We start from the raw sequence: 27,816 nt of genomic DNA on the forward strand, positions 1-27,816 counted from the left end.
CTGAAATTGAAAGTTTACTAGAAACAACAATATGTAACTGTCACCTGAAGAGAATCGATCCATGTATTTGAAGTGCTTCCATCTCTTGAATCAACATTTACATAAATTGGAATATCACCTTCAAGACTGGAACACCTAGAACGACCTCGACGCATGTATGTTGTGATACGAGCAAATGATTCATTATACATATCTAAATCTCGTTGATTACCAAAAAGGATGTACGACTTTAGCATATATTCATAGAATGAATCAATTCCAGCACCGAGGCCTGCTAAGTGACCAAGCCATTCTCCAGTTTGAATGTCAATTAAGTTTCCTGAAATTAGATGTATAAAGTTTTGCAACACAATTTTTAATTTTCTCAATACCATGCAATCCAGTGACCTCATTTCTTAAATTCCACAACTTTTCATTAACTCGTCGAGCAAGTCGTTCATAGGTGTCATCTCCAAGCAGCTTTGACAATACACCAAATTCAAGCAATAGACTCCCCGCGCCTGATGTACATGTAGAGTTTGTCGTTCCCGGAAGAATTCCCTTTTGCAAGTTTATACGGGTGTAAGGAATTCCGGTGGCCGTTCCATCGAACGCTGGTAAAAGTCGCCCAGCTAAATCATGGGCAAGTGTTAAAAGTTCTCCACCGTAGTCTGACATATAGAAAGGACCAAATCGATTAGTTTTATCGGCAGCAATCATATGAGCAGCCAGAAGACCACCCATCACTCGAATAGTTGATTCGAATACTTGAACTGTTGTATTCTTTTCAAACGATACTGTTTTAATTACAAGATTAACAGCTCGTTTGAATTCGTCTGCGTCTCCTGAAAATTTACAGATTCAAAATATATGTTTTTTCTAATGTTGGAGTATCGTCAGTAGCTATTTTTGCATTGTGCAGATTCAAGCCCCTAGAATCTTTAAATACTTTTTTTTGGTTTTTTTTTGGTTCGCCACTTTTTGATCATAAATTTAAAAAATTCAGAAAAAAATTAGTTTTAATATGATAGTTGGATATTTTCGAACAAGCGGTTTTTCCCTACTGCAGTTTTAAATTTATGATCAAAAAGTGGCGAACCAAAAAAAAAAAAACAAAAAAAAGTATTTAAAGATTCCAGGGGCTTGAATCTGCACAATGCAAAAATTTTCAACGTTTTGGAACATTTGACAATTACCAAAACTTTGAATTAAATTTTCGAAAAAATCTAAACATTTTGGGTTTGTTATAATCAGACATGTTGGGCTATCATGAGTATTTTTAGACTAAATTTCCACTGACGATACTCCATTTTTTAATTTTGACAATTAATAATAACTTTTGAAAAAAATTAACAAACTTACCAAAAACCACAAGCGAATCCAAAGTGTCAATTAATCCCAACGAGTAATCTCCAAGCACATCGTTAACATTAATATTATCTCTGAATCTGTTATTGAAACCTCTCTCTTTTCCTGCTCACTTACGGATTATCATGATCGTGTCCACGGCCTCTACAATGAATTGGATCTAATTCATCTGCTGGAAATGCATGTTCCATGTAGTTATCCCATCCAAATTGAAACATTTCGCGTGTTTTTGCCAATCCATATTGCAAATCCACCTGTCAGTTATAGTTTTAGTTACAAATTAGATGCACACATACATCTGAAATTGACGCATATTTTATTTCCTCCTTCGTTAAAAGAAATGGATTTTTCGTTGTTTTGAGTGAGCACGTCGTAGAGAACAATGCGATGAAAATTAACACATTTTTGACAAATTTCTGAAATTTATTAATTAACTTTTTTTTCCAAAGATAATTTCAGCTCACCATACTAATACCATACTGCGTTCGATTTGTTCAATCTAAATTATAAGTAGTTTTGTCCAGTTCCCAGTTTCAGTATTGATAGAAAATAATAAAAATCGATGAAACGAGTGAAATAATGCATGCGACAAGCGTTTGATAGAATAGTGACACGTCAGCTCTCCTCCGAAATTTTGAATTTTTATCAATAGGATAACAAAAAAACGATCCTCATGGCAGAAGGTAACCGGTTAACAAGAAAAAAAACAATTTCCTAAGCATTCAGAATAATATACAAAAATAAATCGCTAGATGAGAATCTAAGGTTGAGAATTATTATATGGTGAATAAATGTGTTTCGGTCCAATTTTGCTCGATCACATATGCTTGTGAATCTCTTCGTAAAGTGCCATGACAAGTGCTCCACCAGCGCTTCTGAAACCATAAATTTAAAGAACATTATATGTAATCCTCATACAAACCTAAAAATGTTAGCTAACGCTCCTTTGTACAATCCGCGAACACCTTCCTCATGGACAATTTTTCGTGCAGCTGAAAAAGCCTTTGATGTGCTCAGCTGTCCTTTTACCATCATTCGCCGCCGCACAGTGTCCCAAGGGTAGGTTAAATATGACGATAGTACGGTTACACCCTAAAACAGTTTTTAATGCAAATAAAGTTTTTGAAAAAAGAAAACATACTTGTGCAATGGCAAACGAAGCATAAAATGGTAATTTCTTCTTATCCGTGTTTATAGTATTTCTGATAGCGTCGTATAATCCGAAATATACAGATCTATAAATGAAGTATGTCTGTAAAAATTTTTAATAGGACGAAGATAAGAAAGATACATTCTCACTTGAAGAGAAATAGCGAATCCTCTGTAGAGTGCACTAAATCCTTCATTTTTCACGGTTTTCATTGTGCAATCCACAAGACCTTTATATTCTCGCTTCGTGTGATGATTGATATCAGCAGATAACCTTGTACGAATGAAATCTAATGGATACACAATGCAAAGTGAAGAGCAACCAGCAAGTCCTCCAGAGACGAGTGTCCTGACACTGTATGAGAGCACGTTCTGAAATAATATTATTAGAGTACAAATGTAATTTCACCCAAAAAACTTACATTTTCCCGTTTCATATTTTTTAGAAGAATCGATTTGTACAAATCATTGAATGCAAAATTAAAAGCTTGAGTTGGAAAGTAACGTATAACATTTGTCATGTTTCCTCTCCAAAATGATACAAATCCTTGTTCTTTGGGAACTCTAACAAATGCATCGATAATTCCATTATATCTCTTATCAGCAGGAATATCTTTGTGCGAATATTGAACCTGTAAACGTAGTTTGTTACAAAATCATTTTGAATTAACACTGACTATGAGAATTTTACCTGGAGCAAAATTTTTACACGTTCGATAGGAGCGACTACAGTTTTTGAAACTGACGCTGAAACCCCGCCAATTAACAAGTCAATAGCAAACTTCTGAGCATCTGATCGCTTTTGTAAAGCTGCTGGAGAAAGGGATGCACTCGTGCTCATCGAGCTTTCCTGGAAATGACGCAAATAACAGTAAATTCTTCATAAATTGTATTATATTCGACCGATTTGTATTAATTTTAATTATGTACTCTCTAAGTTAACAATAAACCTAAAAAACTCACTTTCTAATGACTAAAACGTAAATAAAAAAGTAAATCCAAATTTCAATAATAAGTAATTGGCGTCAAATCAAATGCATCACCGTACCCTTTGCCACACGAAACATCACATGTGACGAGCAATCGCAGACATTAAACTGACCTGAACCGGGCCTGAAATCTTACGAAATTTTACCAAATCTCTCGTCTATGTGACGCTTTTCGTTTTATTTTATCCTCTAGAAAATTTTGTTTGCTTACATACTTTCGAATATATTCGTGCTTTTCAGGGTAATTCACTCTTGTTGAGCTTTCAAGATGGTTCTCGACATTGACATGTTCCGTACTGAAAAGGGTAAGTGTCAATCATTAAAAACATTGCCAACAGTTGAAAAACAGTATCGAAGTTAAGGTGGAAACCCAGAAATCATTCGTAAGTCGCAGCAGGACCGTTTCAAGGATCCGAAGTTGGTCGACGAAGTGATTGAATTGGATGAGAAATGGAGAAAGGAGAGATTTGTGGCTGATCAACTTAATCGCCAGAAGAATGCTATTTCTAAAGCTATTGGGGAGAAAATGAAGGTCAGTTAACTCTAACTTGTGTCAACCAAAGATTTTTTTAGAAGAAGGAACCACAAGGAACAGACGATTCCGTTGCTGATGACATTGTCGCACGTCTTGCTGAATTGAAAATTGATGAGCTGTCTCAGTTAACCGTTGTTCAACTGAAAAAGCTCAGAGTCCTTGTCGATGAGAAGTCTGTTCAAACTGCAGCTGCCGTCATCGCCAACGAAAATGCACGCCATGAGAAGCTCATTCAAATCGGAAACTTGATTCACTCTAGTGTCGTCGTATCAAAAGATGAAGCTAACAACAAAATTGAGAGAACTTTCGGAGATTTAAGCACCAAGAAGAAGTATTCACACGTTGATTTGGTTGTGATGGTTGATGGCTTTGATGGAGAGCGCGGAACAGTTGTTGCTGGAGGTCGTGGATATTTCTTGAAGGGCCCACTTGTCTTCTTGGAGCAAGCTATTATTCAGTTAGCTCTGCAACGTCTCAATGTCAAGGGATACGTTCCACTATATACTCCATTTTTCATGAGGAAAGAGGTCATGCAAGAAGTTGCTCAACTAAGTCAATTCGATGATGAACTCTACAAGGTCAGCTCGAAGGGATCGGAAATCGCAGGTGATACATCTGTCGACGAGAAGTATTTGATTGCAACTTCTGAACAGCCAATTGCCGCCTATCATCGAAATGAGTGGATCAAAGAGACTGAGCTTCCAATCAAATATGCTGGTGTCTCCACTTGCTTCCGACAAGAAGTCGGAAGTCACGGTAGAGATACACGCGGTATTTTCCGTGTTCATCAATTTGAAAAGATCGAGCAATTCGTTCTGTGCAGTCCCAACGATAATGAATCATGGACACTCTTCGATGAGATGATTGGAAATGCAGAGAGCTATTACCAGGAGCTTCAAATTCCATACCAAGTCGTCAATATTGTCTCTGGAGAACTCAACAATGCTGCCGCGAAAAAGTTCGATTTGGAAGCCTGGTTCCCAGGATCTGGAGCTTATCGTGAGCTTGTTTCGTGCTCTAACTGCTTGGATTATCAATCCCGGCGACTCAAGGTTCGATATGGACAGACCAAGAAACTGAGTGGAGAGGTATATATAAAACTTATTATACTAAACGATTACTTAATAAATACATTTTTGTTTATAGGTTCCATTTGTACATATGCTCAACGCAACAATGTGTGCTACAACTCGTGTCATTTGCGCCATCCTCGAAAATAATCAAACTGAAGAAGGAATCAATGTACCAACCGTACGTTTTACATCTGTTCTCATAATCTTCATTTAAAATGTTAAAATTTAGGCTATTCAACAATGGATGCCAGAAAACTACCGTACATTCATTCCATTCGTTAAACCAGCGCCGATCGACGAGGATGCCAAAAAGGCGACAGGAAAGAAATAAATCGAAACAATTTCTCATATTAATGCATTCTGATTTTTCTGGGATCCTTTTTCTTTTCAGTAATTTATATTGTTATCATTTGAAATTCTTTATTATCTTTGCTTTCCTGTTATTAATTGCGAGTTAAATAAGTTTAATGAATGAATCAAACAGCTGTTTCAGTAGAGAATCGAACGATTTGCGAAAATGTTTTCTTCGGGATAAATGGGAGAAGATATCTAGGCAAGAAGTGAAAACGGTAGACGTTTTCATGACCAAATACCTAAAAATTAAAAATATATATTTTTAAAAACCAGCGCTCCTTACCTTTCTAAAAAACTTTGATCCTTCGTTTATAACATTCCTGAAATTCTTTCCAGTCCTCACATAAAACATAATTCTAAGTTCGGGTTCATTGATAATTTCAAATTCTAACAAATCTGGATTCCTCCATCGAACAACGTTTTCCTTTCCGTTTTTCAACATATCCAGCAAAACATTTCTGCAAACTTCAGCCGCAGTTGGATAAGTCCGTTGTTCACTATAAAGTATCAATAGACGATCCATTTATTCCTGAAAAATTTAATTGAAGCTTTGAGGAATATATTACAGATTTTGCACTTTAATTGCATACCGTTGTTGAGGAACATCTATTCGGTGAAATATGTAGACCTTTTTATATTACCTATACGGTATCGGAATATTATGAAAACGCAGGACCATATTTTAAGGGGACATTATATTTTCATTAAAGGGTCTCGAGACTCGCCACGTTATTCATCATTCCTGAATAATCTAAACAGCAAAAATAAAAGAACCACAATACAATTCTTTCAAATTTTTGTTGAAATACTATGTTTTTCTTGATCCACATTTTTAATACATTTCTACTACAAATGTTAAATTCCAGTTTTTAAATTTATTTTTAGTCAAGCACGGCAGTTCTTCTATCCTTCAAAATAAGCGATCAAAAATTGGTTTTGCAGTCTTTGATAGTACTGAACTCACAAGAAATGGTAGCGCATGTAGAGGAAATAGAGGAAATGTGTGAATTTTTTCAGTCATCTCAGGATAACATGTATCTGTACTTTTAATATACCGTAATTTCCCCATTATACTTGCACTGCCTTGCTCCACTTTTACAGCTTTCTCGATTATCTTTGTTATATTTATTCATATAAAAATTGTTAACTGACAAAATATATGCAGAACATTTTTTTAATATTTATATAGTGGAATTGTTTTTGATAAGACTTAAGACAATCGAGATATAAACCGTCAAAATAGATCATTGGGGTGTAAGTCTAATGAAAAATACTATTCAATACTCGTTTTTTGCTCTAACATTTGTATATTTTATAAAATTTATATTTTATAATATTTTACAAATATTTTATAAACAAGATGTTTGAATTAAGGTAAACTAACTTTGCAAAAAACTTAACGTTTCAAAACGAAAGAAGACATACAAAAATATTCGGTATGTATGTGGTGAAGGAAACTGGTTAAACAGTGTCCTTGTGGTCCGTATCGGAAAATTAGATTGTATTCATTGATTATCTTTAAACGGATCATATTACTTGATATTATTTTATTTCAGATACGATTATCTAATTCAAATTAATGGCAAAGTATCATCAGCGGGGATTTTTTATAGTCTAACATGACCGAATATCAATTGAACACTTCTAAATTTTCAGTCAAAGTTTTGGTAATTTGCCAAATTTCCAAAAAAACTTACTTTTGGAGTAATTTCGAGAATTGCTGCAGGTCCGCTAGAATGTACGGACAATTAATCGAAATTAAAAATTCACTTCGAAAACTATGATAGGTTTTTTTACCAAAACAAATTCAATACATGAATAGTTTTAAAATAATATCTGATTCCATTAGTCCCATGAACCACTCCAGTTTCATGAAATTACAGTTTCATTGGTTTATTTCTCGGTTATTCTGATAGAGACAAATATTACCAATTTAGAATGTAATGGTAAGTCGAGGTAATATATATATTTTGATGTAAAAGAGATTTGAAAATCGGTACCTGTTAGGACACCGCATTAGCCAAATTGATCCATGTGTTCTACATAAATTTGCAATTTAATACAAGTTTGAAAAAACTTAAATCAAATTCTCGACCTACCATTTCGCGTACTTTCGCTTCGAGTTTACACCGTATTTAATTTCAAATTTGGGTTATAACTTAAAGGGTGGAGGGATTTTGAGAACTCACTACAGTATGACAAAAAAATCACACACTCCTGAAATGTTTCTTTGGTACAGTTGCACATTTCATTTTACCGTAATACCGAGTAGAAAATTTCAAAAGAATTACTCCTATTTCAAGATTCTAGATTGCAACGATAATCAAAACAATATTAATAACTACATGTGTTCCTTGTGGTATGCTTCTCGTCCTCTAGTTCTCATAAAACAAACATGGTCAAGTAAGATTCCAACGTGAATGAGATGAAGAAGCAGTAGAGAAACGAGCGTGTTTGTCCATGCGTCCCATTCGTACAGTTTCTTTGGTTGTCTACCTAAACTCTCTTGTTTTCAAACACTATTTCACCCACCTTCTCCCGCATTTCTCTTTCACTTTCCGGGAGGAACTGTTCGTTCGTCGTGCGCCCATCGCAACCGACCTGTATCTGTATGTATCCTCTCATTTCTCTCTAATAACCTACTTCTCTTCAATCTACTTGGATACATGATTTGTTATGAAATGTTTTATCTTTTATTATTTCATGAAGTTAGAATGTTCCTTATGAAATTGAGTTTACCATCAGAAGTGGATTAGAATTTAGTCAATGGGATTTCAACTACATTTAAATCTCAGCTATGTATTAAAGATAAAATCATTTTCACAGAAATTTTCTATGAATTGTTACTGATAAACGTCTATTTGTAAATTGTCAACATGCTGTGAAATACACCTAGGACTACTAGCCTGAAATTATTCCTCAACTCCAGTGATAGGTTTCTTTGGTATATCACCCTAAAAACTAGTTACACCTGCCTCGTAGGCACGAAAGTAGGCACCCTCTATTTGCATGGAAGCCCTATTATATTATAGGTAATTTTTCAGATTCACAAGAATGACATGTAGTTCAAGTTCAATTAAAATTCCTACATAAAATTCCCTACTCCTTCTCCTACTCTTTTCATTTTTCTATTTCATCTCAATTCAATTTGAACAAACTTCAAACAATTCGTTTCACACATCACAAACATTGTAAATACACATATATCGTTTGTTGAAAAAAGTCATGTGGGTTTTTAAGGTTAAAGTTTAACCGATTTTATTACACTATCTCTCACGGTTGAAATATTCAAAATAATATTTTCTTCTAGAAAACAGCGTTTCTACATATTCTGTTAAAGCTAACGGCCTAAATTTTAAATCGACTCTATTTTTAAAAAATTGATCAGGTTACCAACTAGCGATGTTTTATATTTTGTTCAAAGGTAGGAGCTCCAAAGTTTGTCAAAAGTCAAAAAAAAAAGCTTAAAGTTTACCAAGAGCCAAGTAAAAATTTATATTATCGAAACATGGAAAAACGTATCAAAACATAGTTTTTTGTTAAGATTCTCTGCCTTGTATGTTTGTATTTGAGGCGATGATGATGGCAAGACTCGTATGTTTATTCTTTTCCTTTTCCTGCAAACTCGTCTTTTAACGGATTATTTCGGACCCATGCACCGCCCATCTTGACCGTATTAAGACAGTTTTTGTGTGAATTTTCGTTGGATCGAAACACTGTGAGTATTGTTTTTATTTTGAAATATATGGATCTTATAATCTGAATGTTCAGTTGGAATATCGCAGTGTGGCTTTTGATCTCCGCACACACTTCATCTGATTGGTATAAAAATATGTGGAACAAATTACTGATTATTTTCACAGTTTTCATTTTGAAAGAAATTCAAACAGTGAGCTTAGTCAGGTTTTGGGAAAATCGTTATCGAAAGTTGAGTTTTTCAGTATTTCTAGTTTTTTTAGTGTTTCGTTTGTGGTATATGTTCCTTCATTTCATTAGCAAAACAATAACGTTGGTCTGTATTTCAAAAATCTGTCATGTATTTCCAAAAGAATATTTAAAAACATCTCGTTTCTATTTTCAAGTGCCTCTATTTTCATTCTTGTAGTAACCTTCAAATTCCAACTAATTTTAACTGTTAATTGAAGGAAATTTCTTCAAATTGTGTTATTTCTAATTCACCCGTCTTCTTCTTTTCCTCCATCTATTCCATACGAACCGAATGAACAAATCAGTGTGATATTCCTGCGCATTCGACCGGTTTCTCACTTATTTTCTTTCTATCTTTTCTCCTATTCCATCTTCTATAATTAGTCCTTTCCGTATGTCGTCCAGTTGACCCATTTCTCCGTTTTTCATTCAGAATTCTATATGGTAGAAGTGGAAGCAAAACCGTCGAGTTTGTCAGTTGAAGAGGATGAAAATGAAAATGAAGAGGAAAAGCTTGAAGATGTGGAAAAAGAGAAATTAGTGAAACAGTTAAAGTTTGAAAAAGCAGAACGAAGACGGATTGCAGAGGAAATGGAAAAAGAGATTCGAGAAGTTGAGGCAAAATGGATGGAAAAAGTTAGAAAAGCATCTGAAGAGCGAGATGATATTGGAAAGAAAATTGATGAGTTTGAAGAGAAAATTGATAGTCTACAAATACAAGTACATAGGTTAGTTCATGATTTAAATCACTAGAAAAGCTCAAAAATGTTTATTGAAAATTAAAAAGACCTGGAATTGGTACCAAAATGTATATGATAAGTGGTAGTTAACTTCCTGAAATTTCGAAATAAAATCAATATGTCATTTTTGAGAGAATTTGTTGGTGCACTTTAAACTAGAGAATTGTCGATCTGAAACTTTTCGGGCCAGTTTTTAATCATAATGATGTTGTAAAAAATTTGAATGGCTTTAAAAATTTGAAATTCAAGTTTTTTTAAACGTTCGAAAATAATTTTCAGCAGAAGAAAACTAATAAATATTTAAAAACCATTGGAAAATGGCCCGTTATGAAAAAAAATATATTTCAGAAGTGAAACATATAAAATGGAAATTGAAGAAGCGAACAAACGGCTACGGTTACAATATGAAGCTCTCCAGAGAGATTATGAGGAAACAATGCAGGAAAGAAGTATTGTATTAGAAGAAAACTCTCGTCAAAATGAAGAGAGGGATCGACTGCAAAAAGAAATTGAAAAAATGAAAGAGGTTTGATTTTACAATGACAATCAAATTAAAAAAAAATTTCAGGATTCTGAAGAAGTTGCTGCATTAAAACAGAAACTTGAAAATACAAGAAGACTCTTGAAAGTCAATATGGAAGAAACTGCTCAGGCAAATGCTCGAAAAGAAGCTGCAATTGCAAGGCTTACAGAAGCAGAACAAAATGGAGCTAGAATTACAGAAGAAAGAGATGAAGCTTTGAGAAAATGTCAACAGACAACTGGAGATGCAATTGTGGATATTTGGAATACTCATTCTGTTCAAATTAATTTGGTAAGTTGAAAGAAAACTCATTTCAATCGTTTCGTTTCAGACAGCCAAGATAAAAATTAAAAACGAAATTAATTTCAGCCCTTCAACAAACCAAACTTGGGAATTATGCTTGGTGGAGGCCGTACGGACGATGGTTCAATTGTTCATGGTCCAATATATGTTAGACAAATTGCTCACGGTTCTCCATTTGATAATGTATTGAAAAAGCTGGATCATATAATGATGGTCAATGACATATCTGTAACAGATATGGACGAAAGAAGTGTAATGGGAATGTTATCCAACTGTCATCACATTCATCTTGTTATTAGAAGAAGATCAAATTGCAATAAAATTAGTGATGTTTGTCTGCCATTGAACTATGGTGAGTTACTTATTACATTTAAGAGTGTAGTTTTACATTTCAGGTGTAGGTCTTGAACTATCCAATGGAGTATTCATTAATTCCTGCGAACCAAACGGTGCTGCTTCTCGTAGTGGATTGGCTCCAGGGCAACGAGTTGTTCATGTTATGCACACTCCTGTTTATGATGCTAAACATGCTGAGATGCTAATTAAAAATTCTCGAGAGCCTCTAGTCATTGGAATTCTTCAATCTACTAAACGAGGTGATCATAATGGAAAGGATAAACATCGACAAACTATATTTTCGAGGGTAAACCTTCGTTATAAAATGCTAGTGAAACTTTAGTATTCTTGTTTCAGTGGTTCAGTCGAAATGGTGGATCTGATAAAGAGCGAACTGTTGTTGCAAAAGCGAATATTGATCGTTCAAATGATCAAGTTCTTCTTCGTCAGGGATCTCTGCGAATGCCACAAGCTTCTCCAGCATCAATGAGTCCCTTGGTACGGTATGGTTCTCTACGTGCTCCAACCTATTCAAGTAGCATTGATCATACAAAATTAATGCTGGATGCACTGGATAAAAGATTCAATGCAAAGTTAGTTTCCTTCAAATTTGATTACTACAAAGTTGAATGTTCAGATCCACAGCGCATTCTGAAATAAGTTCATCTTCAACAGCCGCTCCAACAGCTTTATGGAGCCCATCTTCAGTTAATGAAAAAGATCTCGTATTTGCTGGAACCAATATCGAAGGAGTTCCAGTATATGTTCCTAAGAGTACCATATTTAGCACACCAACGTCACCTGTGACGTAAGATTCTTGACATTTTTAGTCAAAAAAAAGAAGAAAACTCTGACTTTCAGAAGACTAATCCGTCAAAATAGTGAGCAAAAACGAACAATGTCTCAAATATCATCTCATCGAGGAGGATGGGATGGAAGAAGCTTTTCATCGAACACGACAACTTCAGATGCTCGTCCATATTCTATGCACTTCACACCTACATCATCAACTATAATGGAAGGAAAACCCCACAGAAGATCAGCTGTTTACAGTCCAAGTCATCCACCAGTATATCCTACAATTCGGGATGACTCTATGTCTTCTGTTATGTCTTCGAGTAACTCCATTCGACTTCCAAGCACAAGTTTTTCCAATCAGTATCCTAATAATTGTAGGTTTTCAAAAGTTAACTGCTGTAGTCTAGAAATTGTTTCAGCTACCTGCAGCTTGACTGGAGGGAGTGGAGTACCTCCACGTCATTGCATAAGTAAAGATGGAAGTGATTTTTCAATTTCAACAACTGGAAGTGCAATGCACAGTTACGCTGAGGGAAGATCCAATAAGAAATATCACTTGCCACGTGGAAATCATCACTCTGAATCTCTTCTTGTAAACCGTTCATCTCAACCGAGACTGGTCGAGGTTCCAAGAAGTGATGTAAAACTTTGTGGTGGAAATGCGATTGGTACGAGAAAGCAATTCATGTCAAAATAATCTCCGCTATATTTTAGGTATCCTCGCTGAAAAATCAATTGGTTCTGACCTTCTCGAAGGAGATCTCATTTTATCAATCGATGGAAATTGCGTTCGAAATACAACACTCGAGTGTGCAATGAATACTTTATCAGCTGATAATTCGGAGTTAACAGGTCTTCTAGTTCAAGACGGTGGAGATCGATTGAATCGTTTGAGACTTGGAGCTGACGGTGACAGTTTCTTCCTTCGTGTTAATATCGATAGATCAATGGAGAACAAAGATGAACTGGATTTAAAATGTGGTGATGTTGTTTTCGTTGACAAGACTATGTTAATGGGCAAAACTGGAAGATGGAGAGCATGGAAAGTGGACAAAGAGGGACGACAAAGAGAACATGGAGCTATTCCAAGTTCAACGACTGTTTATCAGGCAATTCGAGCTAACAGATATGCAAATCCGTTCCCGAAGAAGGCTTATGAGTGGGTTGAGAAGTTGGATACAAAAGTGAAACGACCGGTTCTTTTGTTTGGAGCAGTTGTTGAGCCTTTCCTTCAAATGCTTGTTGATGAATCTGATAAGTTTTCAATTGTTGCAAGAGAGTCTTTAACTGCAAGTTTGGATGAAGTATCGGCTTTATTGAAGGATAAAGTATTGATTGATTCGAAACAAAACGATGATGTTTATGATCTTTATCACGTCGTATCAACTGCTCATATTATGGATATCACGGCTCAAGGGTTGAGTTTTCAAACATTTTCATAGTTATGCTGAGATTTTCAGACTCCATTGTGTCCTCCAAGTTGATCAGTCTGCAATTGATCGATTGAAAAGATGTAGAATGTTCCCTATTCTTGTGAAGATTCGATTCAAGTCAGTTAAACAGTTAAAAGATGTCAATGAACATATTTGTGGAGAGAAAATCAGTTCAAAAGAAGCCAAACAGCTTATTGAAAAGGTACGGTAATTTACGAAAACATAATTAACCCGCCCGGTCTCTACCGTCGTCTCATTGCCTCTCATCCAAAAACGCAGCGGGCAATTGAAGAGGCGGATCAGAGGCTCTCATCGGAGTCTATAGAAACTTTTCACAATACTTTTTCGAAACTTTTCAAAAAATTTTCGATATACCAATAATTAATTTTCAGGATTTGAAAATAGAAAAAGATCTTGATGGATCAGTTACACTTGTAGTGCCAAGTCATAATAATGTCAGCTTCATGATGACTCACGCTGTTCTACAGGTAATTATTCTTTCAATTCGTGCCGCACTTAACTTTTTATTATTTTTCAGCTGAAAAAAATAATTGAAGACGAGCAGAAAAAAATCGTATGGGTTCAAAGAAAAGTCGATGAAGAATAAATAATATTGAGAAAGAGAACATAGAATCTCCGGTGCTTTTATTGTTTGAAAATGAAGTAATTTGAAGAAATATAAATTTGTTCATATGAAAATATTGAAAGCATTTGTAAAAATGAAAGAAAAAGGTGGTTCAGTGGAAAAGGCAATAATTAATTAGAAAAACGATGGGAATGGCAAGAAAAATCGAGGATGACGAGCGAGCGGAGTCGATGTAGAAAACATTGAACTCTCGGAGATTTGATATATTTCTGAAATAATCAAAATTATTTCTCAGTTGTCAAGAGTCACAACCTGTATAAATATAGCTCAGGTGGCCAAGAGAGTTCAGCTGATTTGAGATCAGCATTACAGTAAGATTGATCACAAATCCATTGCTCTAAGCCAGTGTATGCACGGGTGTAGCCAATCTGAAAGCAATAATTCGTAAAAATCTGAAATCTGATAATAATCGTTTAACGTCTAATTACATCATCAGTTCATTTTTTAAAGTTCTTTAAAAATTATCAGAAACATGTTCGAAATTTTATCCAAAATTTTCATAAATTCGAGTCGATAATTATTTTCTGTTTTATTTAAGGCTCAAAAGGATTTTTGAAAAATTATGTGGGTTTTAGATACTGCAATTCATAATTTTTTAATTAAAAATGTTTACACAAAGACAAAATCTAACCTTCAACGGAGTGGCACCCTCGACAGTCACACTGTTAACACAACCTCTGAACACTTCTCCACGGGAAGTCGCACTTATGAAACAGAACTGTCCAATACAAGAACTTCCGGACTTAACATATGGAAGACGTGGATTAAAATAATCCACGTGGCATTCGGTTGTAGCAGTTGTCACGTCAAAGACTAATGTTGTGTCGAGAGACTGTTTTAATTATACAATGAATTGAAAACTATTCCAAACTTACATCAGAACCATAACATGCATGTGTGTCCGGTTGACCTCCATAGTTGAGCCATACGCATGTTCCAGGATAAAAATTGAAAACTGTTAGAGTTGGGAAAAAGTCAAATTCATTCTCCTTATTGCAGTCTTTGGTGGACCAAGTGTAATTGGCACTGTTCACTTCAGTTTGAGTCTGAAATTCAATAAAATTGGAATTTTCAGTAAAAGTTCAAAGAAAGAAAACCTTTGCCTCAATAAAAGTACAATAGTTTGCAGCACACGGCTTTGTCCATCTGGGTTTTGGCATGTTGTTCACTTTTTCTGGTTGACAAGTCTGAACGGGAAGAATTGTTGTAGCAGTGTCAGCAAGTGATGTGTAGTTGGCATTACAGTAGTCAGCGCTGGATGTTTCAACAATTTAATTAGTATTCATCCTTTTTTCAAAATTTTTTTAGTAAACTGTAGAACGGGACACCCAGGAAATTTTTACCTTTTTACTAGAGTTAACGGTTTTTATAAAATAATTATCACCGACATAAGAGTGTACAGAAGCAACATTGAAATTGTTTTTTAAAAAACTTTGACGATGAAATTAAATCAAGCTTTGAAGTGAAATACCAACTTACTCTGAACAGAAACACATAACATTTCCATGATGATTGACTCTACATCCTTCTGGAGCAACTTCCCCTATAACACATCCTTTTTGTATCGTTGGCATCATTTCATTTCCATAAAAATATTGAGCATGATAACAGAAATCTCCCCGACATGTACTTCGAGAAAAGTTGCATCTAAAAATATAAGAACATTTTTTCCCGGTACTATTGCTGTTAGATTTTCCTATTGTTAGATTTTATCACTAGATTTCCGAGAGTGTTAAAGATAAAACATGTTGGGCGACCAGAGTGAAGATACAAATAAAATTTTCAAATAGATTTTTATTTAATAAAGTTCAAGAAAATCGTGTTATGCGCTGACAAATAGGAAGTTGTGTTCTCAGAACTTTTCTCTTGAAATATATAAAATTTCAATTGAGATGTTGGCAGGAGTTGGATTATTCTTTGAATTAATAAGCTTTGGCTATTTTTTACCTGAGGTTTGCCATCTTCCTAACCAAGTTTACACTTTTAACATAAATTATAAACAAAAATAGATGTTTCAGAAATTTGGAAATCAACGTTAAACTATTGTTAAACTAAACATTTATTAATTTAACTCACTCTTCATTTCCAAATTCACATCTTGAACAAGTGACCAGTGTATTCACCTCATGAAATAACGTAAAAAGTACAATCAGTTGAATCAGTATTGTCTGCATGACTGTTTAACTGACTGACTCCGTTTTTCCGAACAAAAATATAGAAGTAGTTGTTGATTTGAATTCAATACGCTCACCGCCCCATCATCCAAATTTCGCATATTTTATGTTGCCCGCAAATGATACAATACTCATTTTCATAAGCTCCCGGGCTCGCAGTTGCATTTTGAAATGGACATTGCTGGAGAGACGCAGGAAAAAATTGAACAATATATTCAAATAAATTGTTTATGTTTGGAAAAAATGGTTTGAAATACATATATGGGAAATAAAAAATTTGTTAAAAAAGGTGCTCTGAAAGGTTTCAAATTTTAAGAATTGGAGGATTTAATGACTTTTGCAGTCTGGCTGAAATCATTTTTCAATCAATGTTACAGCAAGAAATACTAGATTTTTTTCTAGAATATACAATTTTAAAATCAAACGTGGAAGCTCTCCTGAAGATCTTCTGCCCAACTGCCAGCTCTTGCCTGATTTGTTATCAAAAAATTTAAAACTCGTTCACACTTTCATTTTTTTAAAAGTTTAATACTTATTAATACCGTATTTCCTCTAATGTCTGGCACCTGATTGTTAAATTTTGGCAGCACATAAGATAGTTGTCATTAGATTTTTCCGAATGTTGGCAACTAACAAAATTCTGACTATTTATTTTTTCTATAGTTTTTCAGTTGAAAATTTGATAAAAAATAAAATAACCGGGTGCAAAAGGAAATACGGTTAGTTATTTGTAGCTATTCAGTTGCATTCTTTCTAAAATTGAAAAATGAAGTACTTTTTCAAACCGGTTTGCAAATTTCAGGAAATTTTCCTATGAATTCATAAAAAATTCTAGAAGCCTTTGAAATTTACAGTAAACTATCAAAATGAAACTGATTCATACAATTACCATATGTAAATTATGAGAAAGCGTGTGTTGGCTTTTCCAATACATTCACCTTTTCTCGCTTTTCGTTCAAAATATCTAAAAGCTATTAACATCGATTAAATTTACATTTCCGGATTTCTTTTCCACTTGAGTAACGCAGCAGCCAACTGACTATTTTAAAACCCTTTGGCTACAATTTGAACATTATATTTTCAAGCTCATTTTAAGTATGGATCAAATGGAATTGCAACCACTCAAAAGGTACATTTTTTGTGTCGGAAAGAGAAAAGTATCCAGTTATGCATTTTGATACATTTTGATACGCCCTAAACTTTGATAAAATTAAACTCTGAAATATTTCAAAAGCAAAGAAAAAAGCGGATTGTCGCATTTCCAATTGATAACACTGCAACATTTTCACACCTTCCCCATTTCAATTCAATTTAAGTTTTTTTTAGCTTTTATTGTTAAACTTCATTTTAAAACGTTTATAAAAAAGTTTCCGTATATTCCCCCATTAATCTTACATTCTGTTGCTCTTCTTAATATTTTAGTTTGTATTTTAGTTAATAAAAGTATTCAACTGGTGAAATATAAATTGCAACTTTTCTAGAACAAAAAAAAACGAAAACATGAAATTATATAAACTAAAGCAATTTATGATCTTTGTAGCTTGATAAATATGAAAGTGAACTAACTTGACGCACTATAAAAATTTTTTATCAATTGTCGTGCAAAAGACGTCAGTATCACTTTTAAATTTCAGAAGATTTATTTTCTTGATTATTTGTTTAAAGACATTAATTGCAAAGTTGTTTACCAAAATGTTCAAAAAAGTTCCTCACTGTATGTCTTTTTCATTCTTACATAGAAGATTAATTTAAGATTGGTCTGTAGGGGTGCAAGGCTAATAATGCCTGCAAAATTATTAGAAGCTGAGAGACATAAATTCAAAAATCCCTATCATTTTTTTCACTGTAGTTTTTGTCCGAACACTTATGAAATTCAAATTCAGTATTAAAAACATTCATTCAAAATTAAATCCTTTCAACTGACTCACATTCTATGTCGTTATTTCATTCCTCTTTGGAACACGAAGAACAAAATTGAATCGGATAAAAAAGAAAAAAAAAAAAAATGTCTGACTGTCTGTACCTCAAAAATATGTTATCTATAAGTATTTCAATGTACCCATGGGAGGCACACAAAACAAAGAAATCACACATTCTTTTTCTTTTTATCAGCATTGTTTCACCCGCTAGAATTGTTTTGACCTGAACTTGAACTGTTATAAACTGACACTATTTGTGACAATACAAAAATGGTTGAATTGCAATTGCTGAATTAGAAAATACGTTTAGAAATCTGTTTTCGGATAGTTGTATCAAATAGATCAATCTTAAATTTCCTAAAGGATGCACTACATTTATAAAACTTAGATTATTTCTATTGTTGTCTTCAAAAAATAAAAATATTTTGTTTTAAACTGGTATGATATCTGACGCTAGTTCATTTTTAAATTCTTTATTTTTACTCGAGAATACTCGAGAAAGAGACATAGAAATTTGTTATCCGATTGTAGTGTGCTTTTTTCAGTTAAAACTTGCAGTAAACTGTGACAGGAGTCTTTTCTAGATAGTGAAAAGTCAAATGAAAATCCAATCCAAAAATTACATACCAATTCGATCAAAAGACACTAAAAGCCAAGATTTGGGCCTACTCTAGTTGGGGAATTCAGCGTATTACATGCTTGTTTTTGGGGAAAATAATAGTCTTAACTTTCTAATCAATAATATAAAAAATTTCATTTGAAATAAAAATGACTAAACACATGCAACAAGAAGAAGAAGGCTCTCCCTTATCTTATTTTCAATGTATTTTCACATAAAATTTCGTTGTTCATAATATAAAAATCTGTAGATCTTCATGTAGAGTATAATATTTGTAATGGCAGAAAATGGGGGCAAACAACCCTGTGGGTACTAAAAATATACCAAAATTAACATTTATCAAATTCGTACCTGATAAAACCGTAAACTTGAAGCATATTGAATCAGTAACTTTCAGCAAAATGAACGAGGAACTTGCCGAAAATTCATCAGTCACTGGCAACTCACAAATTGGTTTAGTGACACCTCGAGACACATGGGGCCGGAAAGAGAGTTCACCAACAGATCGATGGTATCTTGTTTATATAATTTTTACAATGCACGGAATGGGAATGTTAATGTCATGGAATATGTTTATTACAATTGCTCCACAATACTATCACGATTATTGGTTTAACAATACAAATTATCAAGACAGTTTTATGTCAATTATTGGAGTGACGTCACAGATTCCAAATGTTGGAATTATGATTTTAAATACAATTGTGGTCATGGTGTAAGTTTTTTTAATTTTATAATTTTTTAAAAGCATTGCAATTCAAGTCTTAAGAGGTTTCATGATGCTTCGAGTTGTGGTTCCTCTCATTGTGAACTGCATTTTGATTGGGGTCATTGTTATTCTTGCCATTTTTGTAACACCATCTCCAGACAGTGTTACATGGTTTTATATTGTTACTCTAATCATCATAATGGCTATGAATTTGGCCAATGGAATTTATCAAAATTCTGTATACGGAATCGTCGCCGATTTTCCGGATAACTACATTAACTCTTTGGTTATTGGAAACAATTTGTGTGGAGTTTTTACTTCAGTATTGAGTATTCTAACAATTCTTAGTAAGTCTCCTCATATGCAGACTGTTTTAAGCTTGAAAACATTTCAGTATCGCCTAACGACATTGAATTGAATGCCCTTTTATACTTCAGTATATCATTAGCATTCATGATTGTTTGTTTGTTTTCTCTCTATTTTCTGGTTCGATTGGTAAAACTAAATAGCTGAAAGTGTTTCGATAATACAATTTTTTCAGCCATTCTATCAATATTACATGGCAAAAGGAGTGGAGGCAAGAGCAGAGGAAAAAGTAGATAATCCGTCAATCAGACAATACTGGGAGTGCTTCAGAATGGTTTTGTTTTTTTTTCCTATAGGCAGATAAATTTTAAAATTCAAAAATTAAAAATTAATCACACATAAAAAATGAATGTTTTTAAAGTTTAATTAGTATGAAACTTACTTTTTTCAGTGTTGGGTCCAACTGTTCAACAATTTCTACGTTTATTTTGTTTCTCTTCTCATCTTTCCTGCAATGATGACTGATAGTGTGTACTCTGATCCTACAAATGGAATAACTTCTGTTTTTGGAGGTAGCTCTACAACTTGACGTTTAAAAACCTCTACTGTTTCACAGATAGTTTATTCTTCCCGATAACTACTTTCCTCAATTTCAATTTATTTGCATGGATTGGATCATCTCTTGCCAATTATGTTCAATTCGTGAGATTTATATTATAAAAATTCATTACTGATAATAATTCCAGCCATCAGAGAAATATTTATGGATCGGAGTTGCTCTTCGAACCGTATTCATTCCATTTTATCTTTTCTGTAATTATCGTCCAGATACTAGAAGATGGCCTGTTTGGTTTAAGAATGAATGGTGGTTCACTATTGGATGTACCATAATGGCATTTACTTGTGGTTATATGAGCAGTTTAGCGCTGATTTATACACCAAGGTGAGATTAATTTGAACAACACGACAATTGCTGACAGTATCTTTCTCAACTTGAAATTGACAAACTTTGGGCGCGACTTAAAAAATTCGTTAAAAATTTGACGATGTAGGGGAGTTGAACTCCTACATCGTCAAGGCCATAAAGTCGAGTTCCTTTGCTGTAAATAAAATAGGACAACTTCCAACAACTGATTAGTCTCTAAAAATTAAGCTATACAGAAATTAATACCTTTTGAAACAAAATACATTTCAGCAAAGTGCCAGCTAGATATCAGAAGCTAAGTGGAATGCTTGCATCAATTTTCCTAATGCTCGGAATTCTCATCGGAGTCGCCAGTACACCCATTGCTGCATGGGCGGTGGACTCGATAGGAAGTAGAAAGAACATGACTGTATAATATTTTGTTTGTGTGTGTAATGTTTTTTTTGCGAACATTAACAAAAAAAATAAAACACTTAAAAATATCATTTTTATTTTTAAAGAAAATTACCATTTTTAACTATATATTTCTCGGAATTGGCCTCCTTGAATTCATTTGTTTACAGGGTAACAATTTATGTATTATGGAAATTTTTTTGATCTAAAGCAGAGAGCTCCCAAGCTTTTTTAATAAACTTTTGTATTATATTATGTTTAAAAAATATTTTTCAAGAGTTTTATGTAAAAAAATCATAAGCTTCCTATCTGAGTGAAGTTGTAGAGTTTGCTAATTGTGATGATGAAAAGGTCGGATATGGCGTTCGGGAGCAATTGTTGGTTATGGTACAACAAATAATTCTGCGGGACGAACTGTTGACTACTGGATCTTCAAAAACTCGCTGTGGACTGATTGCGGAGATGATGGTTACGCAAGAATCGTACGAGGAGAGGATTGGTGTAACATTGAGTCACACGGATATGGTGCAAGAATACCTGAATAATTTCTAGATGTTTGGCATGAGACGGTTAATGAAATTCGTGGTTTGTAAATACTTATGAAATATTGTTCGCGCACTTGTAAAATGGGAACAAGCGATCAATAGCATAATTTATTAATTATTTGCAAATCGCGAAAATTTTGTTAATATTTTGCTAATTAATTGCGATGAGAAAATATGTTTTTTTTGCAAATTGCTAACAAAAACTGGATATATTTTACTTATTTTTTATTAGTTGCTAAAAAGAAATTTCAGTATTATGGCATTCGGACACGGCAACAATCCGAAAGTGACTAAACAGCAAACGGGTGGACTTAGTTGCAGCGGAGATCTTAGAATTATGATCTATTGAACTTCCACAACTAATCTATCCGACACTTTCTCTGCCAATATACAATTTCCTGGTTAAAATATCTAGTGGGCACTTTCTCAGCCACAATTATAAAAAAATTCATTGGTTTCTTATTGAAACTAAGCAGTTCCAGTAAGAGACCAATGTGAAATAATAAAAACCAAAAACTTCAATTCAAATATTTCATTCAAAACATTCAAATCTCTTTTTTCCAAAATGCTCATCTTTGTCTCATCATACTCGTCGATTTAAACGTCTAAGCCGTTGCCGACATTGGAATTGTAATGGTTCCAGCTGGAGTGATGGCAGCAAACGCAGCTTGGGCATCAGTTGCATCAGCCGGAGCAGCGGCAAAGTGAACAACAAGCTTGTCTTCTTTTGGTGCTCCAGCAGTACGAGTGATTGTGATGTCCTTTGAACCAGATGGATCAACGAATCCAAAGACCGGAGTGATGCGGTATTCGTTGTTGTTTGAAGACTTGATCTTGAAGATCATCTTCTCAGCTCCAGCATTGACAAGTTTGTGGGTAGAAGCACCTCCAGCAGCTGGAACAGTGCACGCTGGTGGATCGGCCGTCAGAGACATCTTTTTGAAACTTTATGTTAAAGTTGTATAAACTGAACAGATTACCCTTATTTATAGCAGTCGTTATCAAGATGAACCAGTGACCTTTCGTGAACTTTTGATTTTAAATATTTTTGTAAATTTAAAAAGGTTTGTTAATATCAACTGTCTGCTCCCTTTTGAAAATATTGTTTTTTATAAGTTATTTACGCTCTCGAGAAGACGTGGAAGAGGTTAGGGAAAAATAAAAATATAGAAAAATAGAAAGAGAAATATATAAAAAGAAAATAAAGTTTGAATGTTTTCATTCTACAGGCGAATGTACATATCTGCCCACCTCGCGCTCTTAGGCTTCTGTAATGTCTACTTTCTCCTACTTGCCTACATGTCAACCTCAGATCTACATCATGCCTATCTTACTTAATGTCTACTTCATAATAGTTCATAATTGTATTTACCACATGTCTATTTTGTATCTTTCTGCCTACGCGCCTACATCTACATCATCGTGCTACCCAAATTGAAAGAAAAGTATATTTAAACTTTGCAATTAATTTTCATAAATCCGTGAACTGTCAAAAAAGTTTCTTGACAATAAAAAACACGCCGCAATAAACTCCACCCCTTCGCATTATTTTTGAATTTACTAATTATTTCGAAGTTCTACTTTTATATCATAATGAAAAGTACTACTAATTTGCCGATACGACAAAATGATGACAATCGGAGACGTAAAGAGGGCAAATCACAGTGAGTTGAATGTCTTTGACTGGGTTTCCATAAGAGGCATGCGCGGTTCCAGGGCCTGACGCCGGCTTCCTCGCGGCTTGCATTGTAGCTTCCGCGCCACACCCTGCGGAAGGTGTGGAACCTAATATGTCTGCGACACGAGGCAGGCAACCCGGCGCCTGTATGGAGCCATACCGGACACTAGTAGTTAAATTTAACATTCCTAATTTTTCAGAAACCGCCGAGGAGGTCCAAAGTCAAAACCACAACCAACTATAGTTCCTCCGAGAAAAACTCCATCGCCATCAACTGTGACACCGCTACCAACAGTCATTGCCCTTCCAGCTGTATCCACTCCGTCTCCAGCTCAAGCAAACCTTCTGAAGGATCCAACAGCAACTTCTCCAAATGTTCCAGGAAGGGAAAGGAAAGCTATACGTCGAAAGGTATTTCTGTAGTCTTTTAATTAAAATTTCAAACCATTTTCAGGTTACTAAGGAGAAAGTTGAGAAGGATCCACCAAAGACAACAGTCCGTAAAAAGAAGAATCAAGTCAACCAGTCTCTGTCGGCTGAGAACACTAATGCCAAGGTTTGAACTAAGCTTATTGGTTAATCAATAATAAAATATTCCAGACTTCAAGTGATAACGATGAAAGGGCAGGTTCAAAGAATGACAAGCCCAAGAAAAAGAATTCACATACATCTTCAGATTCTAGACGAAGAAGATCTTCAGGTTTGACGACAATTGTCTAAAAAAACAAGTTTATGATTTCAGCAGAGATTCCATCATCTGGATCAAAAGAAGATGAAAAGAGTGGGCAAAAGTTCAATAAGGATTTGGCCAAAAACTTCTTCAAACATGTGCAGTCGCAGAGAGCTCAGAAACGATCCGACGATGCGGTTTATGGTACTTTTCAGAAAAATAAATGTTATGATTATTTAGCGGCTTGAAAGAATGCCGGAGTCGAGCCAACTCAATGCATCGGCAAGAGCAATGAGGAAGAAGAAAACAAATGCGCCGAAAACATCCTTGGACTCGGATCTCTTCAAGCCGAATGGGGAACCAGTTTGGGTTGTTCCAGAACGAGCCCCTGGCGATTGTGAAAAGAATGATGAAGGAGTTCCAATCACTAATCCAGAATTGGTTGCTGCTCTTGCAGAAGATAACATTGAAATCGATGAGAAGAGCTGGTTCGATCATATCGGAGACTACATGTCGTGTGCAATGCCACGAGGTGTTACACTGCCAGAAAAGTTAGTCTAGTTTTAATGTTAGGCGTTTAATTTTTCAATACTTCAGCCATACGTTTGACTCTCTTGCTCCACGTGATAAGTTGGAGGCAAATAGTGATTTCGTGAGTCAGGAGACTGTTGCGTACAACACTGTTAAGAATTTGGTGGAATTGAGTGAAGGTTTGAAACTTTTTAGAATGCGATTTCTTATCATGTGTTTTCAGACGCAATCAAACGTTTTTCAATGAAACGTGATGGGATTGATGACAGAGCACGGCCTACAGTAACCCAGGATACAACAGTTGAGACTACGATTGAGACAACAATGCCACTCCCTCCTGTTAAAGCACTGTCAACTGATACGATTTCAACAACACCTGGAAAAGCGATTTCCTTCCATATGAAGAACGTTGTCTGCTTGAGTTATGACGTGAGTTCATTTTCTAAATAACTTTATCTAAAAGCTTCAATCACAAAGTGTTTATACTTTGTCTTTACAGCGTAATCATCCTATTCAATCAATTCGAAAGTTCCGGAAGAAAATGAGCAGCAAGGGAGTAATGGAGCAATCAACTCAGCCGAAGGACAGCACAAAGGAACTTTAGCTTTAATCATTTTCATTCACTATATATAAAGCGCAGTGTCGTTCTGTCCCTATGTAGTTTGAACTTTGATCTCTGATCTTTGAACTCTCTTTTCTGTAGTTGAAGGGATATTGGGTTGGGAGTTGGTGATGGATAATGTCAAGGGACTGTAGTAGTACTGTAGGTGTACTGAAGGGTTACTGTAGGGTTACTGTAGGGTTACTGTAGTTTAGGAAATTTTGATTTTTCAGCTTTTGAAGGGATATTGCGTTGGGAGTTGGTGATGGATAATGTCAAGGTACTGTAGTAGTACTGTCGGTGTACTGTAGGGTTACTGTAGTTTAGGAAATTTTGATTTTTCAGCTTATGAATGGATATTGCGTTGGGAGTTGGTGATGGATAATGTCAAGGTACTGTAGTAGTACTGTAGGGGTACTGTAGGGTTACTGTAGGGTTACTGTAGTTTGGCAAATTTTGATTTTTCAGCTTTTGAAGGGATATTGGGTTGGGAGTTGGTGATGAATAATGTCAAGGTACTGTAGTAGTACTGTAGGGGTACTGTAGGGTTACTGTAGGGTTACTATAGGGTTACTGTAGTTTAGGGAATTTTGATTTTTCAGCTTTTGAAGGGATATTGCGTTGGGAGTTGGTGATGGATAATGTCAAGGTACTGTAGTAGTACTGTAGTAGTACTGTAGGGTTACTGTACTTTGTTTAAGGTTGTGGTGTGATGGTTTTCAAAATTTAATCTTTCAGCATATTCGAAAAAACTTAAACACATGCAGCAGGGAAACAAATTCTGCTTACTTTTTTTTATAGAAAAACCTAATGAATTCAGGGATGTGTCAAACATTTCAAATTTCGCCAGTCGTTGGCCGCGCCGGAGGCGCGGTCAGCGGCTGGTCAATTGTATAAAAGGAGTACTGTAGCGTTTCATCAAAATAAAATCATTGGAAACCTCTAGAATGCCGATTCTTGTTGGAGAGAATACAATTGCAAGTTGAAATCTAGCACCTACGGCGCGGCCCTCGACTTTTTTGAGAAAGCACATTAGATGTACGGTGTCTATCGCGGACCTCGATCGATGTCTGCTGCGTATTTAGCATAAGGTTTCCCAAAATGATCAGAGATCAAACTACATAGTGACGGAACGACACGCGCTTTATATATAGTAAATTGATTTAGAAACAATTAAATTCAGCTAGGACAAGAAAAATAATTTATTTGACAATACAAGTTAGTCAAAGAGTTTCATAGCCGATGGTCTTGAAATAGCATTCTTCATGACTGGCATTGGCTTTTTCTCACGTTGTTCGCGTTTCAAATCACCAATAATTCCCCACATGTCGAATACCAATCCATCCGGGAACTCGAACATTGAGAGCTCCGACTGTTTGATGGCTTCACTGAGTTGCCAAAGTGTCTCGCAGTTTGAGGCAGTTTCCCATATTCTCATGGCCAATTGATCATCTTGAACTCCCAAATATTGGTCGAACAGTTCGTTGAGTTTCCCGCACATCTCAGCCTGGATCATCTGATCTTGAATATCTTCAACAGCAAATCCACCTTCCGATTTGAAACGAATGGTTCCTTTTGCTAAATCTCCGCCAGTTTTCCTAGTCATCTTCATAGTTCCTGGATCCGCACTCTTTGGAGCAATCAATCGAATGATACATTCCTCGCCGCGACGAATACTTTTCAACATACGAGCAACTTGGTAATGTCTTTTACCGAGCACAGACTCTCCATTAATCGCCTCAATGAGTTGACCAACTTGTGTTGCTGGACGCATACGATCGAACACCGAACCTGGGCTTATGACCTTGATAAATGCATTTCCGAGTCCGTTGTCAGTGACTGTCACTCCAAAGACGTTGGCGTCTTTGACCATTCGGAGCTCAGTTGCTTGTCCGCGAACGTGTGCAAAGAGCATATCCTTGAAGTTGAGTGTTCCACTGAACATGTTCTTCATGTCTGGCTGAAAATATTTCGAATTAGAGGAATTAAAGTATCAAAGCTTGCCTTGAAATCATTAACCGTCAGGAAAATGATATCGTCTTTTGAGATTGCAAAGAAATCAGCAATTGATTGGTACAATTCCTCCATATCGTTCCATTTGTCAATGATTGCAACTGGAGATCCATGAGCCAACTGGCAGGGAAATTTGAGCTCTTTTGCTGCAACCATCAATGGGTTCACCACTGGCATGATTGAAGATGATGGTTCTTCGACAATTGAAGCTAAAACGGCAGGCTGAATTGGATGAGCTTCTCCATAGTTGGAGCGACGATTGAAGGCTCCACGAGATCTTGATCGGCTTCTGAAATATTCATGGTAACCTGAGATCTGAGACTCGGGCTCATGAAATGCATACCTAGAACGGCGGCATGGGGCTCCTTGTCCTTGCATTGCGAAGAGTTAGTTGTAATTAGTTGTTGTAAGTCGAGTAAATCGATGAATGAAGGATTTACCAGAAAATTGATTATTTATAGACATTGATGTGGGCGGAGCTTGGATGCCAACCAAAGTGGGGTTCCACGCTGAGCAAGTTCATTAAAAAATATAACTTTAGAATATTTTTTCGTTTCTATTTATTCATGTATATGCTTTC

The 27,816-nt window shown here is 35.2% G+C and overlaps 11 protein-coding genes and 5 non-coding genes across 23 annotated transcripts in view; 8 read left to right on the forward strand and 8 right to left on the reverse strand.

The window, feature by feature from the left end:
• Positions 1–1,848, reverse strand: part of C47E12.3 (alpha-1,2-Mannosidase) — a 2,689-nt gene extending 841 nt beyond the window's left edge. The window contains exons 1-6 of one of the 2 annotated variants that reach the window (NM_001306968.3): positions 1,812–1,848; positions 1,644–1,763; positions 1,465–1,601; positions 1,342–1,421; positions 372–824; positions 45–319 (exon numbers count right to left, since the gene is read on the reverse strand). In NM_001306968.3, coding sequence (NP_001293897.1) covers positions 45–319; positions 372–824; positions 1,342–1,421; positions 1,465–1,601; positions 1,644–1,763; positions 1,812–1,814 — 1,068 coding nt within the window. In that variant the 5' untranslated portion in view covers positions 1,815–1,848. The remainder of the gene's footprint in view (positions 1–44; positions 320–371; positions 825–1,341; positions 1,422–1,464; positions 1,602–1,643; positions 1,764–1,811) is intronic. The other variant, NM_069401.6, reaches the window with a different exon arrangement.
• A 125-nt stretch (positions 1,849–1,973) lies between these two features.
• C47E12.2 (ADP/ATP translocase) lies at positions 1,974–3,502 on the reverse strand. Its single transcript, NM_001392378.1, has 7 exons — positions 3,460–3,502; positions 3,188–3,346; positions 2,919–3,128; positions 2,647–2,868; positions 2,489–2,599; positions 2,270–2,439; positions 1,974–2,222 (listed from the first exon to the last, which is right to left on the reverse strand). The coding sequence occupies exons 2-7, from the start codon at positions 3,335–3,337 to the stop codon at positions 2,165–2,167; spliced, it is 921 nt and encodes a 306-aa protein (NP_001379107.1). The 5' UTR covers positions 3,338–3,346; positions 3,460–3,502; the 3' UTR covers positions 1,974–2,164.
• A 223-nt stretch (positions 3,503–3,725) lies between these two features.
• On the forward strand, positions 3,726–5,578 carry sars-1 (putative serine--tRNA ligase, cytoplasmic). The gene is made up of 6 exons (NM_001392379.1): positions 3,726–3,790; positions 3,848–4,017; positions 4,059–5,108; positions 5,167–5,271; positions 5,323–5,448; positions 5,542–5,578. The coding sequence occupies exons 1-5, from the start codon at positions 3,754–3,756 to the stop codon at positions 5,422–5,424; spliced, it is 1,464 nt and encodes a 487-aa protein (NP_001379106.1). The 5' UTR covers positions 3,726–3,753; the 3' UTR covers positions 5,425–5,448; positions 5,542–5,578.
• On the reverse strand, positions 5,497–6,892 carry C47E12.13 (DUF1874 domain-containing protein). 2 transcript variants are annotated; one of them, NM_001027900.4, is made up of 3 exons: positions 6,832–6,885; positions 5,731–5,976; positions 5,497–5,686 (listed from the first exon to the last, which is right to left on the reverse strand). In NM_001027900.4, exons 2-3 carry the CDS (start codon positions 5,968–5,970, stop codon positions 5,570–5,572), a joined length of 357 nt encoding a protein of 118 aa, NP_001023071.1. In that variant the 5' UTR covers positions 5,971–5,976; positions 6,832–6,885; the 3' UTR covers positions 5,497–5,569. The 2 variants fall into 2 exon arrangements, 1 of the variants encoding a protein (NP_001023071.1); NR_131590.1 differs by having other exon boundaries at positions 5,570–5,686; positions 6,832–6,892.
• Positions 6,893–7,977: 1,085 nt separating this feature from the next.
• F44D12.17 lies at positions 7,978–8,101 on the forward strand. The gene has a single exon (NR_056494.1). It is a non-coding gene; the product is annotated as an Unclassified non-coding RNA F44D12.17 (non-coding RNA).
• F44D12.18 lies at positions 7,978–8,101 on the reverse strand. The gene has a single exon (NR_056495.1). It is a non-coding gene; the product is annotated as an Unclassified non-coding RNA F44D12.18 (non-coding RNA).
• Positions 8,102–9,451: 1,350 nt separating this feature from the next.
• Positions 9,452–9,472, forward strand: 21ur-11264. The gene has a single exon (NR_056496.1).
• Positions 9,473–9,752: 280 nt separating this feature from the next.
• On the forward strand, positions 9,753–14,207 carry magu-4 (PDZ domain-containing protein). 2 transcript variants are annotated; one of them, NM_069404.6, is made up of 13 exons: positions 9,753–10,102; positions 10,463–10,640; positions 10,683–10,928; positions 11,007–11,292; positions 11,336–11,583; positions 11,634–11,869; positions 11,914–12,084; positions 12,138–12,448; positions 12,494–12,742; positions 12,789–13,491; positions 13,535–13,709; positions 13,900–13,995; positions 14,046–14,207. In NM_069404.6, exons 1-13 carry the CDS (start codon positions 9,816–9,818, stop codon positions 14,112–14,114), a joined length of 3,255 nt encoding a protein of 1,084 aa, NP_501805.2. In that variant the 5' UTR covers positions 9,753–9,815; the 3' UTR covers positions 14,115–14,207. The 2 variants fall into 2 exon arrangements, with proteins under 2 accessions (NP_501805.2, NP_001368189.1); NM_001380427.2 differs by having other exon boundaries at positions 9,806–10,102; positions 11,342–11,583; positions 14,046–14,191.
• F44D12.2 (DUF7622 domain-containing protein) lies at positions 13,958–17,733 on the reverse strand. Its single transcript, NM_069405.6, has 7 exons — positions 16,230–17,733; positions 15,633–15,800; positions 15,251–15,407; positions 15,029–15,199; positions 14,785–14,985; positions 14,406–14,521; positions 13,958–14,362 (listed from the first exon to the last, which is right to left on the reverse strand). The coding sequence occupies exons 1-7, from the start codon at positions 16,325–16,327 to the stop codon at positions 14,245–14,247; spliced, it is 1,029 nt and encodes a 342-aa protein (NP_501806.1). The 5' UTR covers positions 16,328–17,733; the 3' UTR covers positions 13,958–14,244.
• On the reverse strand, positions 14,562–14,582 carry 21ur-13164. Its single transcript, NR_056497.1, has one exon.
• ent-7 (Equilibrative Nucleoside Transporter (ENT) Family) lies at positions 17,425–21,444 on the forward strand (the record flags this gene model as incomplete). 4 transcript variants are annotated; one of them, NM_001380428.1, is made up of 9 exons in its annotated part: positions 17,425–17,456; positions 19,263–19,580; positions 19,635–19,921; positions 19,969–20,069; positions 20,116–20,214; positions 20,332–20,452; positions 20,497–20,582; positions 20,627–20,823; positions 21,076–21,220. In NM_001380428.1, 9 exons carry the CDS (start codon positions 17,425–17,427, stop codon positions 21,218–21,220), a joined length of 1,386 nt encoding a protein of 461 aa, NP_001367263.1. The 4 variants fall into 4 exon arrangements, 3 of the variants coding, with proteins under 3 accessions (NP_001367263.1, NP_001379100.1, NP_001255452.1); NR_131591.1 differs by lacking the exon at positions 17,425–17,456 and adding an exon at positions 18,020–18,041 and having other exon boundaries at positions 21,076–21,222; NM_001392380.2 differs by lacking the exon at positions 17,425–17,456 and having other exon boundaries at positions 21,076–21,444.
• 21ur-14755 lies at positions 20,335–20,355 on the forward strand. Its single transcript, NR_056498.1, has one exon.
• Positions 21,445–21,582: 138 nt separating the features above from the next.
• Positions 21,583–21,750, forward strand: F44D12.19 (Phosphotriesterase-related protein; the record flags this gene model as incomplete). The annotated part of the gene is made up of 1 exon (NM_001276841.1): positions 21,583–21,750. The coding sequence occupies one exon, from the start codon at positions 21,583–21,585 to the stop codon at positions 21,748–21,750; it is 168 nt and encodes a 55-aa protein (NP_001263770.1).
• A 598-nt stretch (positions 21,751–22,348) lies between these two features.
• msd-1 (MSP domain-containing protein) lies at positions 22,349–22,678 on the reverse strand (the record flags this gene model as incomplete). Its single annotated transcript, NM_069407.6, has 1 exon — positions 22,349–22,678. One exon carries the CDS (start codon positions 22,676–22,678, stop codon positions 22,349–22,351), a length of 330 nt encoding a protein of 109 aa, NP_501808.1.
• A 612-nt stretch (positions 22,679–23,290) lies between these two features.
• F44D12.8 (PHD-type domain-containing protein) lies at positions 23,291–25,270 on the forward strand (the record flags this gene model as incomplete). 2 transcript variants are annotated; one of them, NM_001268524.2, is made up of 9 exons in its annotated part: positions 23,291–23,407; positions 23,622–23,832; positions 23,876–23,977; positions 24,022–24,121; positions 24,164–24,288; positions 24,332–24,642; positions 24,689–24,801; positions 24,846–25,051; positions 25,122–25,270. In NM_001268524.2, the coding sequence occupies 9 exons, from the start codon at positions 23,337–23,339 to the stop codon at positions 25,224–25,226; spliced, it is 1,344 nt and encodes a 447-aa protein (NP_001255453.1). The 2 variants fall into 2 exon arrangements, with proteins under 2 accessions (NP_001255453.1, NP_001255454.1); NM_001268525.3 differs by having other exon boundaries at positions 23,337–23,407; positions 24,167–24,288; positions 25,122–25,226.
• Positions 25,271–26,412: 1,142 nt separating this feature from the next.
• Positions 26,413–27,666, reverse strand: gipc-2 (PDZ domain-containing protein). The gene is made up of 3 exons (NM_069409.6): positions 27,580–27,666; positions 27,228–27,525; positions 26,413–27,183 (listed from the first exon to the last, which is right to left on the reverse strand). Exons 1-3 carry the CDS (start codon positions 27,612–27,614, stop codon positions 26,443–26,445), a joined length of 1,074 nt encoding a protein of 357 aa, NP_501810.2. The 5' UTR covers positions 27,615–27,666; the 3' UTR covers positions 26,413–26,442.
• Positions 27,667–27,816: the final 150 nt, after the last annotated feature.

The sequence above is a fragment of the Caenorhabditis elegans genome, chromosome IV (assembly GCF_000002985.6).
Source record: "Caenorhabditis elegans chromosome IV".
NCBI lineage: Eukaryota > Metazoa > Nematoda > Chromadorea > Rhabditida > Rhabditidae > Caenorhabditis > Caenorhabditis elegans.

Bases quoted from the DNA above. Each gene is read 5' to 3' on its own strand.
- C47E12.2 (NM_001392378.1), bottom strand. From the start codon at position 3,337: ATGAGCACGAGTGCATCCCTTTCTCCAGCAGCTTTACAAAAGCGATCA. The intron at 2,440-2,488 runs GTATGTTTTCTT...AAACTGTTTTAG, and splicing joins CTTCGTTTGCCATTGCACAA to GGTGTAACCGTACTATCGTC. The intron at 2,223-2,269 runs GTTTGTATGAGG...TTATGGTTTCAG, and splicing joins GCGTTAGCTAACATTTTTAG to AAGCGCTGGTGGAGCACTTG.
- sars-1 (NM_001392379.1), top strand. From the start codon at position 3,754: ATGGTTCTCGACATTGACATGTTCCGTACTGAAAAGG. The intron at 3,791-3,847 runs GTAAGTGTCAAT...ATCGAAGTTAAG, and splicing joins CATGTTCCGTACTGAAAAGG to GTGGAAACCCAGAAATCATT. The intron at 5,272-5,322 runs GTACGTTTTACA...GTTAAAATTTAG, and splicing joins AAGGAATCAATGTACCAACC to GCTATTCAACAATGGATGCC.
- C47E12.13 (NM_001027900.4), bottom strand. From the start codon at position 5,970: ATGGATCGTCTATTGATACTTTATAGTGAACAACGGACTTATCCAACT. The intron at 5,687-5,730 runs GTAAGGAGCGCT...TTTAATTTTTAG, and splicing joins GATCAAAGTTTTTTAGAAAG to GTATTTGGTCATGAAAACGT.
- magu-4 (NM_069404.6), top strand. From the start codon at position 9,816: ATGGTAGAAGTGGAAGCAAAACCGTCGAGTTTGTCAGTTGAAGAGGAT. The intron at 10,103-10,462 runs GTTAGTTCATGA...AATATATTTCAG, and splicing joins CTACAAATACAAGTACATAG to AAGTGAAACATATAAAATGG. The intron at 13,492-13,534 runs GTTGAGTTTTCA...TGAGATTTTCAG, and splicing joins ATGGATATCACGGCTCAAGG to ACTCCATTGTGTCCTCCAAG.
- F44D12.2 (NM_069405.6), bottom strand. From the start codon at position 16,327: ATGCAGACAATACTGATTCAACTGATTGTACTTTTTACGTTATTTCAT. The intron at 15,200-15,250 runs GTTTTCTTTCTT...ATTGAATTTCAG, and splicing joins GTACTTTTATTGAGGCAAAG to ACTCAAACTGAAGTGAACAG. The intron at 14,522-14,784 runs GTTAGATTTTGT...TATTGCTTTCAG, and splicing joins AGGGTGCCACTCCGTTGAAG to ATTGGCTACACCCGTGCATA.
- gipc-2 (NM_069409.6), bottom strand. From the start codon at position 27,614: ATGCAAGGACAAGGAGCCCCATGCCGCCGTTCTAG. The intron at 27,526-27,579 runs GTATGCATTTCA...TGAATATTTCAG, and splicing joins GCCCCATGCCGCCGTTCTAG to AAGCCGATCAAGATCTCGTG. The intron at 27,184-27,227 runs GCAAGCTTTGAT...AAATATTTTCAG, and splicing joins TGACGGTTAATGATTTCAAG to CCAGACATGAAGAACATGTT.